Raw genomic sequence first — 14,643 nt, forward strand, 5'->3', positions numbered from 1 at the left:
GCATTCAATAAGATGGTAAAATAACTAAATGGAACATCTCTCTCTCTCTCTCTCTCTCTCTCTCTCTCTCTCTCTCTCTCTCTCTCTCTCTCTCTCTCTCTGAGTGTGTGTTTGTGTGCATGCACACACGTGCGCACATGAACTCAGGGCTTCCTGTGATATCTGAAATATCTTAATATAACGATAATGTAGTATCTACATATACTTGTGTGTGTGTGTGTGTCTGTGTGTCTGTGTGTGTCTGTGTGTCAAATGAGACATACATGAACGTATACAACCACTTAAAATTAAATGTATACCTAAGATATTATTATTGAGAGTGAAATTATTATTTCCAACCCTTGGCAAATGTTTTAATATTATAAACTCATATCATCAACCTTCTATATTCTTTTCGAAGCAACCTATCTGGTATATTAGTCACTTATCTTTTCACTCTTAGGATGACTCTTGAGCATTATTCACGACATTGCCACATTTATTTATCTTGCTTGTACCAGGCATGCTCGCAAGAATGTGAAGACACTCTTTTACACAATTCATTATATATTAGTGGGGTGTTCGCAAATGCTAGCTTCTTGCTGATTTCTTTTACCATCTGCGAACTTCATTAAAGGTCTCGTGCTCCATATTTGCAGTAGCATTTTCATATTAATCTGTTGTGATTTGCACATGCAATGTTGTGCGCCATATTTGTAATAGCATTTTTCATATTACATTAACTCTCTGATACAAATTGCACATTCAGTGTTGTGTTCCACATTGGTATTAGCACTTCATATCTCATTGGCTCTCTTTTGAGATTGCACCTAAAGTGTCATGGATTCATACCTATGATTTGTTACTTAGCTTGCTCCTCAACTGGGATTCATTTGTACTAGTGTTTGCTACAATTTGCAAGCAAGGAGCCATACCAAGCATTCTAGTTTTCATTAGCACTTGACGGTGATAATACGTATATCAAGTTGTGCATTCTTTCTACATTTTTCTATCATTTTTGTTCTATTGAAAAACTCAGAAAATTCTAGATTGGAATTTTGAAAGAAACATTGATATTATAGATAGTGCAAGATAGAGTAGCTCTGAATTGAATGCCTTGTTTACATAAGTTTAATTACATACAACATACATAGGGATTGAAGTTATCTATTGCATATATTGATATGATTGTTCTTCCAGACTTAAATTAAAATTGGAAGGATCTTCGACCCCATGCAATACCTATATAGAGGCATCTTTAATATGCCTTTGAGATAAGAGAAGACAATCAAGTTGTGAGTCCAGGAAATTGATAAGAAATAACATGAAATTATTATGTAATTTTTTTTCATAAGCCTAGGCTGGGAAGAAAGTAATTAATTGTGATAAAACACTAACTGTTCAAGGATATCGACAAGTCATACTAATATCATCAAGGATGAGCATCAAGGTCGAGATGAAGAGTGTGGGGCGATAGTAAATGAACAATGAGTTATACCTGCAAAATAACATGCAACAATAAGAACTAAAATTAACAATTAATGAACGTAAACAAATATTATAAATTGAGTCAACTCATGGTAATGAAGTGGTACTAATCATGTTGTCAAGGCAAGTAGTGAGTGATCGAGCACATAGTGTCTATTTAAATCCTCGGCTAGGGTAGGTTTAGTGGCATGCTTGTTGTTGTGGTCACTAGAGATCAAGGTTGCTAACAGTTGGATAGATGGATTGATGGGAAGGACTTCATAGCCTAGCTGGCTACCGTAACAACCACTTTTTCCAAGTCTTAACTAACAACTAGCATATCAAAAAAATACAATTATTACTTCATATTCATAAGAAGACAATTATATAGTTATATTCATATGAATGAGATTAATGGTTACAATCAATTAAACAAAAATCTCATAAGTATCAATTGATTACATCATCAATAAATGTAAATATAGAATGAGTTTTCATACCCTAAACTCCGAAAACGGAATCTGCCTAGGGCAACACCTGCAAAACCCAAGTTAATCCACATATACCACTTAGAGCACAAATAGTTATACCATTGTCAATTACCATCGAATACCATCATATCATTTAGGACATCAAATACCACTGTATCATTTAGCGCATCAAATACTACGATATCATCCTTTTTTTTTTTTTATTGCTAATTATGGCAACAACATACAACTAGAAGATATGCTCATATTCACATACATGAAAGATAAAAATAACAATCCACCAAATAAACATATCTCTTGCATATAGATATATTTCATGTTCAGTTGGAAGATAAACTAATCTAACTGGTTACCAATTACATTGAAGACAAAAGTTGCTTTCATTAAAGGAAATAATTGAATCAATGATATAAATCAATCCATCATATCTTCTACTTGTAAAACCATCATAAAAGTAACATACATGTTACCAAAAGATGTTGAATGCATAACTTATCTTTGTCTTGCACTTGTCTTGGCATCTAGTGGAGAGGGGAAACACTGTCAGGGGTTTTACCTCCCAACCGCGGACCCTTGAATATCCCCACAAAATCTCAATCAAGAAAAGCCCTCCCTACTTAGAAAGAGACATGGAACACCTTGATCAGCCACTGAGCATCCTAGTATTTAGAGTGTCAACCCACCGCTCGACTTGGTATCAAGATCTAAACATTGGACACCATAAGCTGTGACATGGACTAAACAATTTCTTTCATTTCATGCAATTTAGACACTAATCAATAGTTTATTCTTCTTGCACGATTATCTCTCCTCTTCACCTGTTCACACTTGGCTCTGCTAGCCTTGGGTGTATCCTAGGAGATTGTTGGTAGTTATGAGATCCTTATCAATCGATTCTTCTAAATATCATTTTGATTATTATCACAGTTGGTATATAGGAAATACCAGTGTATAAGTCAAAATATATTTTTATGCACAAAGATGGGACAATTTTTTTTATACAACGTACAATATTATGCATAAACGATTGATGAGAATTTAGTTAAAAGGGAATTATATTGGTTTAGTTCCTATGGTTATGCAACTGATATGTATAGATCAAAAACTAAATAGACAAAGAGAGCAGGGATGGGGCTTATTAGAGTTTATTTTTATATTTGAGCCTTGGTTACAGCCTAGTTATGCATCAAACTCATAAACATGAATTTCTTTACTCGACAGTGACAAGAACAAACTTGTATTGGGAGAGACGAAACGTGAAAGGATGAATTGGGTGAATGGTTCATGACCTACGAACAGTCCAAAATCTGGTGTGGCAATGATTCCACATGATAATGCTTCCACCAGCATTGCCCCAATCACAGACCAACCATGCCAATATGCTTCTAAAAACAAAAATGAGAGAGAAGGAAAAGATTTTTCGCTCAATGAATACGCATGGTAACAAGGTAAGTGAAATTTTCTTGCATGATTCTACAGTCGCGGGGGAATAATATATGGCCTCCTATGCCTCCGGTTACAAAAGGAAACTTGACATCGGTTACAAGAAGAGTTTCATGAATTCAAAAAAACAAAAGATTGATGCTGAAAGGAGGTGGCCACCGCTCATCGATATGGAGTCAAAATAAGGACTTACAGAAGTGGCGATGAGAGGTATAATGCCAACAAGAAGTCACCCACCCAAATTATTTAAAATGGCCATCTCAAATCATAAGGCACAATGGGAAATAAATAGAAAAAGAAAAGTTGCCATACATGAAATAATATTAAACCATAGCCGAGGTGAAAGAAATAATATTATTGTCCTAATATATAACATTGTGGTATCTATATATAGCTATAAATGTATGTATGTATATACATGTATATGCATAAACCCCAACCATGTATTTCTTACGTATATGCCAAATATCAAGTATGCATATGCGTCATTATATATACATAAAATTTGGTTTACGTATATACCCGTATACATGTATGTACATGTATAGATATTTAGGCATCATGATGTCAGAACCAATATTTTTTTTAAAAAATTATAAAACCCAATTTAATAAGGAAAATTTTCAGACCATAGAATAGAGGAAATTATTGACGTTTTGCACAGTTTTCAAGGAAGAAACTAATACTAAAAAATCATTTGAAAACAATAGTTCCCTGCCTAAAGGCAGCGATTAACAATATTGTTTCAGTTCTGTATAACTACTGATCATTTTAAGTGGACAGAGTTTGCACTATAATATGATGCTCGAAAAGCACTGGATGCTTGAACTGGACATGGCAAGGTAAAATATGCCAAGTAATGACAAACATTAGGCAAAATTAAATGCCGATGCCAAGAACGCTACTATTTAGGCAGAAGTTTGACACATATCCTTAATTGTTGAAATTAGCTACCAAACAAAGATCGTATGAACAAGCAGATGATAAGTGACTAGACGGGGTAGAAAACTCTAATCCCAAATATAGCCATTCAAGGTAAATGCCAAAATAACTCCAGCTAAAAATATCTTTCAAAATACCGGCGTCTAGAAACACAGTAGTGCAAAGAGGCACTGCAAAAACGCATCATTATCCCAAGCTTAAATTCGATTGGTGATGTGATCAAATGCCAAATATAAATGAACCCACAAAATGGTTCACTACCTCACTAACCGGGTGGCCAAGCCCAGGTAATGATAACAAGAAGTAAATAAGGGTTTTAGAATTCAGCTTCCAGAGCAATATAAGTCATGGGTTGAGAGATTAATAGACATATTTTAGCAGGTTCATTGTTCTTCCTCAATGACCTTGAACAAAGACAACCATTCGTAGTTGTGGGCATTCGAACAATACATCAGCTAGCATAATTATGCAAAAAGGCCTTTTGGGTTTGTGCTCATAACTCTAGATGCAAAGATCTGTATTACTTTTGGTGGAGCATCAACGTTTCAACAGAGTCAAATTACTCCTTAATATTAGATTTGAGGGAGAGAAACAGGCATATCCTATGCAAAGGCAGGGACACTGTCTGTATATAATTGCACTCTACAAAATGCCAGTCAACAGCAAAGAGAAGGCAGCTCTTGGTTTGTGCAATGAAAGGAAGATTCAACACTGGGGAATGTAGAGGCACTCTATGCTGATGATTGTGGAAACAAAGGAAGCCAATACAGCATTTATCTCCTACAATTACAGTTCCTATATTCCTAGCCTCATAAGTATAGTTTGGACACAATTGGAATTAGAAAAAATAGAAGTAACCCCCTTACCTTGAACGACACAGCATAAAGATTCCTCTTTCCTAGGTTAGGGGAATGATAATGATAATGATAAAGATTCATCATATCATTAATATTTGTGTGGTGTAATAACAGCAGACCTTATTGATAAAGTCACCTTATGAACAACAGATGACAGTGTTCGATTCCATTGAGATTGATAGAGATATAAATACTCCAAATCACAACCTTGGAGAACAATTATAGAGTTGTTTCCAGGTTCAAATCTTATGTTTAAATATGTCTTGTTGTTTTTGCTATGACAAATACTAGAGAAATACGAAGAGTAATTGAAAAGGAATTTAAACCATACTTGCCTGAAGTATCCAGAATTCATAACTAACATACAAAGTGCCATTTGGTATAAACACGACTACTACTACCATAGTAAGAAAACTACTTTTGTTTTCATATTCATAAAAACCAATGCATTATTTCATAATACAGGATTTCAGTTAGCAAAACAAACAGCCTTACCTTGGAACAGAGTTTATTTTGAACACAGCTAAGATATGGTCTTCTGGCAATGAGGCTATCCCAGCTTGAGCTGTATATTAGGTATCAGACTCCCACCTTAAGGAATTCATTACCCCCACACACCTTAAGGAATTCATTCCCCCGCACCCCCACAAATAGAACTCTTCACCAAGTTTTTACAGAATGCACTTCTTTCCACCACCGAGCCATAACTCCCAGATTCAAGAGCAAGATTGCAAAGTAGGCTCAATCCCAACTGACCATAAACTAACCAAGAAGTCCTTCCTTTGGAGTTATGTTACGTTTATCCTTTCTAGAAACTGTTTTACCAATTTATAATTTGTTTAAATTTTATTGATTCTTTATTTTATCCTAACTAAATTGAATTTCATTATTCTTTCTTTCCAATTATTTACTTCTTGCATTTCATTCACTCTGCTACTACTTTATTTTCACACAAGAACAATTGACTAAACATCTATCTTTCACCTCCAGTAATAATTAATACAACACATTGAAGTAATGAAATTGTCACTAATTTTTATAATTTAATAATTCCAAAGGGATGTCTCTGCATACCTAGATTGCCCATAAATAGATGGAAGCCATTCATTAGAATTTAAAATTGCAAACAATTAAAAATCGGAACCTTGTAGAGTTGCAATGTAAAACAGTGGGCTTTGTCTCCCTCCCAATGTGAGATAGGGGAGAAAATACGAAAAAATGCAGGTATGAAGCTCTTGAATTGGGGTTCGCCATTCTAAGAAACGGAATTTCACTTCCTTTTTTGAAGCAGAAATCTTCCATTCATGAATAAATACTATTCACATTAGCTTGATTTTCAAATCAAAACACAAGCTAAACGCAACAACCATAATTGTAAATGGTCTTCTGCAAATGCATGAATTATGGAATGACAGATCCTAAATGCAGAAGTTGCTTGCATGTGCACAAATTCAAATTCAGTCATTTCCATGCTGCATAACTTTAGTTAGAAAAAAAGTTAAAACCAATTTTCTTACAGTCAATGAATTATAAATAGAAAAGCATAAACAATTTCTTTAATCATTTTTTATCGTCAGTAATAAAGGAAAAACAAATCTGAACCTCATTGAAAGACTTATATTTTGCAAGAGAAAATTAGACTTCACTGAGTCCAATAATCATATGTTGCCTATTAGACACCATGTTGTGATTTTTAACATTATACAACATATACAAATTCCGGAAGGTCTTCCTCAAATTATGTGAACAAGATTTCACTTACAGGAATTTAAAATGTACATTAATATGTTACTGATGACAAGATGGTTGCTGCAGTAAATAAGGCCTCTCGTCCTCCTGCAACAAGTTCTAGTTCCCTTCACATGCCAAAATATTTGTTAAGAAAGCTGAATTACTCCACTTTTGACATGCAATAATTATCCCTTCCAAGGCATAGAATCTTTTCACTAGAAAAAAAATACCTAGAGCAATGTTGAACATTGAAATTGAAAATTCAGATTAAATCCTCTATTTAAAAATTTTTAAAAAAAAAATCCATGCATGCACTTGTTTATTCATCCATATAAGTAATAAATAATTTAATTTCAACTACAAATGTGCTTGCAATAGCATAGTAGATGCAATTACCCTATAAATGTATAATGAACGCAAAGCATCTGGAGAAGGTAGTGCATTGCCAGAAGAGGCTGATAGCAGTAACAATCCAAATTGTGGGAGCATGATATTTCCGAAACGACAGGTTTTAGGATCCACAATTATAAGTATATCAGTTATAGCATACCCATGTCATAGAAAGAACAGGAGCGAAAATAGAAATTGAAGTCCTGAATATCCTGACAGTTTTTTTCCCTCTAATTATCCATTGGACAATATTTTGAGAATGGGAAAGGTCCATTTTGTGAATATGGAGAATATCCAGCAGCTAAGTTGATTACTTCGTAAAGAAATTTATGAATAAACTATTTTTGGCAAATAATCTGCTATGTTACAGGGAATTTGGGGGATGGGGATGGTGGGATGGCAAGGAACTTGTTTAAGGGATGGAATATCTATAATAAATACAACTATATCAGTGTGTAGAGAAGGTCAAATTTTTACTACTTAGATAGAAAAATAATATGACAGCAGTATAACAGCAGCAATGTAACATAACACAGTTAAAGTAATACTCAATGATATCTGAAGAAGCCTGCACACCAGCCACATCCCACCAAAAATTGCTTTTCTGAAGTTCTCACACAATTCCACACTGTACCTTACCATGGTTAATGCACTTTAAATATCCTTTGCAATTGATTATAATAACCGAGTCTAATACTGTATTTAAAATTTTGAAGTTTGAGACACAGTCAATGTTTGAACAACAAAATAAAAACTTCAAGTTCTTGTTAGCGTTGTCATATAACTTATATCATTAGCCATGAAGCTGAATCTTGATATCTTTATTGCAGTAATATTACAGTTTCTGTTCTCAAAATTAATAGAATTGTTGCTATTCTGATGTCATAAAACATTTATTGTTGCAAATATAATGCGGCCACAATATATTTATCAGTGATATATTTACCTCTGTTATATTACTGTCCCTGTTGTCAGGATTTATTTAATTGTTGTTATACTCCTGTCATGACATATTTATAATTGCAGCTATAATGCTGCCACGATATATTTAGCAGCCTTTTTCACTGACATGAATGAATTTTCCTTTTCTAAACAGTAGAAAAACTGGATGACCAAACATATCCATAGGTACACGATGCATTTACATGAGAGAATTTAGGGGGGGAAGTCCCAATGAAATCACACTGCAAGAGTTAAGAAAAAATAATCTCTGATGCACACAACATGACTAAGATGTAATATAGTGTTAATCAAAAAGGTGAACGTAATTCTTCACTAAAATCTGTTTAAAATAGTACACAAATATATAAATCTAAGATCAAATACGCAAGTGGAAATCTTTGCAGCACAAGTTCAACTTTAGTTACCACTCTAAATGTTTGTGGGCTCTAGGCATTTACTGACAAATTACAATGAATGGCCTTTAGGAATTTGAGAACAATAATTAAATATCTAAAGAGGCGAATTTTCAAAGTAAAACTCTATGGAATCTGCAGAAATAACTAGAAAGAAAGCAACTTAAAGAATCCATCCTAAAACAACTAATGTGGCCTAAAATTAGCTCCTTGTCAACCATCCAGACAAGACATCATAAATGTTAGATTGTGGTGACTGATCGAGACAGTATTGTACATACTTCATAAATTCTTTGGGTCTCGGGGCATCACCCTGAAAAAAATAATTTGGGCCCTATTTTATCAAGATTTTGGGCCGACATGTAATTATTAATTATTACCCTAAACCAGTTTAATACTTGTATCAAAAGGGCTTAGAGTTGGGGATTTTTTCATAAGGTGATGCGAAATTGGTTCTTGCAGTAGTATTGAGTTGTAAGGGATTACGGATTGTAATCAGGTTGTAATCACTGGATCGTAATAATATCGAACATGCTATTTGGTAGACGAAGCCCAAGGATTGGGTGAACCACATTAAATCTTGGTGCCTTGTGTTCTTTTCTGTGTGATCTATTATTTTCTGTTATTGGTTATATTTGCATGTAATTGTTATTTCTGTCTGTGGTTTAATCCTAACAAGTGGTATCAGAGCGAGGTTGTTTTTCAGTTATTCTCTACAGGAAAGTATCGCAATTGAGTGGGAGTCTCACAGTCAACTGGGAGCGATGGCAGACGAGGGTAAGCTGAGGGTTGACAGGTTTAATGGGCGGAACTTTCAATTATGAAAGATGCAAATGGAAGACTATCTTTATCAGAAGGATTTATGGAAGCCGTTGGAAGGCAAAGCCAAGAATCAGGGATCTATGTCAAATGACGAATGGGATCTTTTAGAAAAAAAGGCACTTGGAAGCATTCGATTATGCCTGGCACCATCGGTGGCATTTAATATTAAAAAGCGAAGATAACAAAAGAGTCGATGAAAACTCTAGCAACACTGTATGAAAAGCCCTCTGCTTCAAACAAGGTATTTCTCATGAAGCGTTTATTTAATATAAAAATGGCAGAAGGTGGATCTGTTGTGGATCATTTAAATGAGTTTAATACTGTTACTAGTCAATTATCTTATGTGGGAATTAATTTTGATAAACAAATTAGGGCTCTCTTGATTTTGTGTTGTTTGCCTGAAAGTTGGAATGGCTTGGTAATAGTTTTGAGTAATTTTGTTCCTGGATCTAGTACCCTAAAATATGATGATGTGATTGGTGTTATTTTGAGTGAGGAAACTCGTAGGAAAACCTCAGGTGAATCTACATTAGGAAGTGCTTTGAACGCACAAAGCAGAGGCAGAACGACTGAGAGAGGAAGTAATTCTGGAAATCATGGAAAATCAAGAGGAAAGTCAAAAGGGAGGAGGTCTCAATCGAGAGAACCGAACGACTGCTGGTACTATGGGAAACCAAGGCATAAAAAGAATAATTGTTGGAATCAAAAGAAAAATGAAGGAGATAAACCAGATGAAGACAAGAAGGCAAATGTGGTAAGCAACAAATTCAAAGAGGATGCTTTGCTTCTATCTTTAAAAAGTGTTGATGATTCCGGGGTTTTAAATTATGGTGCTTTATTTCATGCTACACCCCATAGAGGTTATTTCGTTGATTATGTCCAAGGGGATTTTGGACTTGTTTATTTGGGAGATAATGAACCCTGTCAGATTGTTGGAAAGGGAAAAATTAAGATTAAGTTGCAAAATGGGAATCATTGGCGACTAAATGAGGTAAGACATGTTCCAAGACTGAGTAGGAATTTAATTTAAGCAGGGAAACTCACTGATGAGGGTTGTGTAAATTTTAATGATAAAAATTGGAAAGTTTCAAAAGGTTCCCTTGTAGTCACAAAAGGTGCGAAAGTAGGCACCTTATATCTTTGTATAGGTCATATTGTTCCTTCTACTTTAATTGTTTCAGAGAAAAATGAATATTCATGAACAATTGTTCTGGTTGAGCAGAGAGAACAAATAGCTGTTGTAAATTCTGTTGCAACGTTGTGGCACAACAGACTTGGGCACATGAGTGAGAAAGGTATGAAAGTACTTCATTCAAAGAATGTTTTACCAGGTTTGAAATGTGTTAATATGGATTTCTGTGAAAGTTGCGTGTATGGAAAACAAAAGAGAGTGAGTTTTGTGAAGACTGGGAAGGAAAACAAAAACGAGAAATTAGAGCTTGTGCATACTGATGTATGGAGACCGGCTCAAGTATCTTCCCTTGGTGGCTCTCATTATTATGTTACATTTATTGATGACGCAACTAGAAAAGTATGGGTTTATTTCCTTAGACAGAAATCAAATGTATTTCAAACTTTTAAGAAATGGAAATGCTTGGTTGAAAATGAGACAGGTAAGAAATTAAAATGTCTTAGATCTAATAATGGTGGTGACTATTGCAGTCATGAATTTGAAGATTATTGCTCCACTAATCGTATTTGTAGACAGAAAACTGTTCCAAGGACTCCACAGGGAAATGGAGTGGTTGAACGTATGAACAGGACTATAATAGAGCGTGTAAGGAGCATGAAGTTGCATGCTAGGTTGCCCTTACACATGTGGGCAGAGGCTGTCAATGCTGTTGTATATTTGATTAATAGAGGTCCCTCTACTCCTTTGGGATGTGGTATTCCAAAAGAAGCATGGATTGGCAAGAAGGTGAGTTATTCTTTTCTCAAAACCTTTGGTTGTGAAGCATTTGCTCACATAGATTCTGAAAATAGAACCAAATTGGAAGCTAAGTCAAAGAAATGTGTATTTGTTGGATATGGCATTAATGAATTTGGTTATAGGCTTTGGGATTTTGAAAATCATAAAATTGTAAGAAGCAGAGATGTCATATTCAATGAGAAAGTGTTGTACAAAGATCTGTTACAGCAACATGAGAAGAAAGAAGATGATTATGTAGTGTTAGATGATACTCCAAAAGATAATGTTCCAGCCATTCCTCATGATGTGCAACAACCACAACAACAAATACCACACACACCAATGAATGTTAGACAATCAACAAGGCAAATTAGACCTCTAGCAAGATTTTCTCTCTTTTTGTGTTCTATTTTACTTACTGATATGGTGAACCTAAATGTTATGATGAAGCTGTGTAGGTGGACACTAAGATTCAGTAGGAGTCTGCAATGAAAGATGAAATGGACTCTTTGCTGAAGAATAAGACATGGGATTTATGCAAGTTGCCTGCAGGGAAAAAGGCTTTATAGAATAAGTGGGTTTACAGGTCAAAAGAAGAGGAAGGAGGTAAGAAAAGATTTAAAGTCAGGTTAGTTGTAAAAGGATTTGCACAAAAAAAAGGAATCGATTTTGATGAGATATTTTCTCCTATTGTTAAAATGACTTCTACCTGTACTGTTTTAAGTATTGTGACTACTGAAGATTTGCATTTAGAGTAGCTTGATGTTAAAATAGCCTTCCTTCATGGTGATTTGGATGAAGAGATATATATGGCTCAACCACGGAGATTTGAGGTCAAAGGTAACGAGAACTTAGTGTGCAAATTAAAAAAAAGTTTATATGGCTTGAAGCAAGCACCTCGGTAATGGTATTTGAATTTTGACAATTTTATGCATGGGCATGGTTATAGTAGGTGTCATTCAGATCACTGTGTCTACTTTAAGAGGTTAGATGATGATAGCTACATTATTTTATGTTTATATGTTGATGATATGCTTGTAGTTGGGTCTAACATGGATCACATTAAGGGGCTGAAATGCCAATTAGCACATGCATTTGCTATTAAAAATTTGGGGGTAGCAAAACAAATCCTTGGTATGAAGATTTGAAGAGATAGAAAGAATAGGAAATTGATGCTATCTCAGGCTGACTGTGTTAAGAAGGTGTTACAACGTTTCTCTATGGAGAATGCTAAAGCTGTCAGCACACCTTTACCTGGTCATTTGAAGTTGACTAAGGAGATGTGTCCCAAGACACCAGAAAAGGAGGATAAGATATCCAAGGTACCCTATGCTTCAGCTGTAGGAAGCTTGATGTATGCTATGGTATGTACTAGGCCAAATATTGCACATGCAGTGGGAGTCGTTAGCAAGTATATGAGTCATCGAGGACTTTAGCATTGGAATGCAGTCAAGTGGATTCTCAGAGATTTGAGAGGAACATCCAATAAGTGTTTACACTTTAGAGACTCTACTACTGATTTACAGGGCTATGTTGACTTAGATTTGGTAGTGAATATTGATACCAGACGGAGTACTACAGGTTATGTCTTTACTGTTGGTGGGGCAACGGCGAGCTGGGTTTCTAGGTTACATAAGGTTAATGCTTTATCCACTACAGAGGCAAAGTATGTTACTGCTACAGATCAGCCAAAGAGATGATATGGCTTCAATTCTTCTTGGAAGAATTAGGACACCCTCAGAAGGATAATTATTTGTTTACAGAGTGTCAGAGTGTCATTCATCTTGCAAAGAATTCAGCTCTACATTCAAAGACCAAACACATACAGTTGCGGTACCATTTCATTCGATCAGTTTTGGAGGATGGCCAATTAAAGCTGGACAAGATACATACAGATGCCAATCCAGCAGATATGTTTACAAAGGTAGTAACAAGGGAGAAGTTGAACTCCTCTTCAGCTTCAGTTGGTCTTCTAGACTGAACATGACTACAAGAACAACAGAGTCCAGGGTGGTTTGATCCAGTGGGAGCCTCATGGTGTAGTGGCCTAGCTACAGGATCAGTCTCCAAGTGGGAGATTGTTGTTTAGTGTGGAGTCTGATCAGTCTCCAAGTGGAAGATTGTTAGATTGTGGTGATTGATCAGGAAAGTACTATACATACTTCATAAATTCTTTGAGGCTTAGGGCATCGCCTTGAAAAAAAAAATTGGGCCCTATTTTATTGGGATTTTGGGCCGACATGTAATTATTAATTATAACCCTAAAGCGGTTTAATACTTGTATAAAAAGGGCTTAGGGTTAGGGATTATTTCATAAGGTGATGTGAAATTGGTTCTTGCGGCGGTATTGAGGTATAAGGGATTACGGATTTTGGGTGGACATGTAATTATTAATTATAACCCTAAAGCAGTTTAATACTCGTATAAAAAGGGCTTAGGGTTAGGTATTATTTCATAAGGTGATGCGAAATTGGCTCTCGCGGCAGTATTGAGCTGTAAGGGATTACGGATTGTAATCAAGTTGTAATCACTAGATCATAACAATATCGAACTTCTTGTTTGGTGGGCGTAGCCCAAGGATTGGTTCAACCACATTAAATCTTGGTGCCTTGTGTTCTTTTCTATGTGATCTATTATTTTCTATTATTGGTTATATTTGCATGTAATTATTATTTCTGTCCGTGGTTTAATCCTAACAATAAAAAGCCACTATTCAAATAGGTGACTGCTAAAAATAGCACATGAACATCCTCCATAATTTTGAAACACATTTTGAACTAAAACTAATTCCATTTGACAAATATTGAAACCTTATCGCCATCAGTATATCCACAAGCTAAGAAACAACTTACAAGGTTTTCTCAAAAAGAAAAAAAAATAATGTTGGAACCTTAATATAAAGATATGGCAAACCCTTGAATCTGCAACTTGATTAACATAATTTCAAAACCCACAAGAATATCCTCACAATCGGCACTAAAGATCAATGAAAGTTGACTAAGCATACCAATTCGAGACCCTAACTAGAGATTTATGTTCTCTTATAAGATGATTAATAAACACTAACAGCAAAAAACTTATTCTAAACTTCGAAGGCACTTGTTGAACTTAAAGGATTGAGACTTCACCAAAGTTGTGAATTTGCCTCCTTTGAATGGCTAAAATCTATCCTTTCCAATCCATATGGTTTCACAAAAAACTTACATCAAATTGCTTCAAACCCTAGGATACTGAAATGACATCTATATAAAACCCTT

General features: G+C 35.1%; 1 protein-coding gene across 5 annotated transcripts in view; it reads right to left on the minus strand.

The window, feature by feature from the left end:
* Nucleotides 1-1,035: 1,035 nt before the first annotated feature.
* SNI1 (negative regulator of systemic acquired resistance (SNI1)) overlaps nt 1,036-14,643 on the minus strand; it is a 212,568-nt gene continuing 198,960 nt past the window's right edge. For 2 of the 5 annotated variants that reach the window (XR_016363806.1, XR_016363807.1), the window contains exons 16-18: nt 6,942-7,035; nt 1,947-1,983; nt 1,036-1,477 (exon numbers count right to left, since the gene is read on the minus strand). Coding sequence is in view for 3 of the 5 variants with exons in the window: in XM_089825098.1 (XP_089681224.1) it covers nt 6,960-7,035 (76 nt within the window). In the remaining 2 variants the exon portion in view is untranslated. Of the gene's footprint in view, nt 1,478-1,946; nt 1,984-6,677; nt 7,036-14,643 lie in introns of those variants that run through there. The other 3 variants (XM_089825096.1, XM_089825097.1, XM_089825098.1) reach the window with 2 other exon arrangements.

Source organism: Cupressus sempervirens, chromosome 4, assembly GCF_028749045.1.
Source record: "Cupressus sempervirens isolate cs-2001-9-10 chromosome 4, ASM2874904v1, whole genome shotgun sequence".
Lineage (NCBI taxonomy): Eukaryota > Viridiplantae > Streptophyta > Pinopsida > Cupressales > Cupressaceae > Cupressus > Cupressus sempervirens.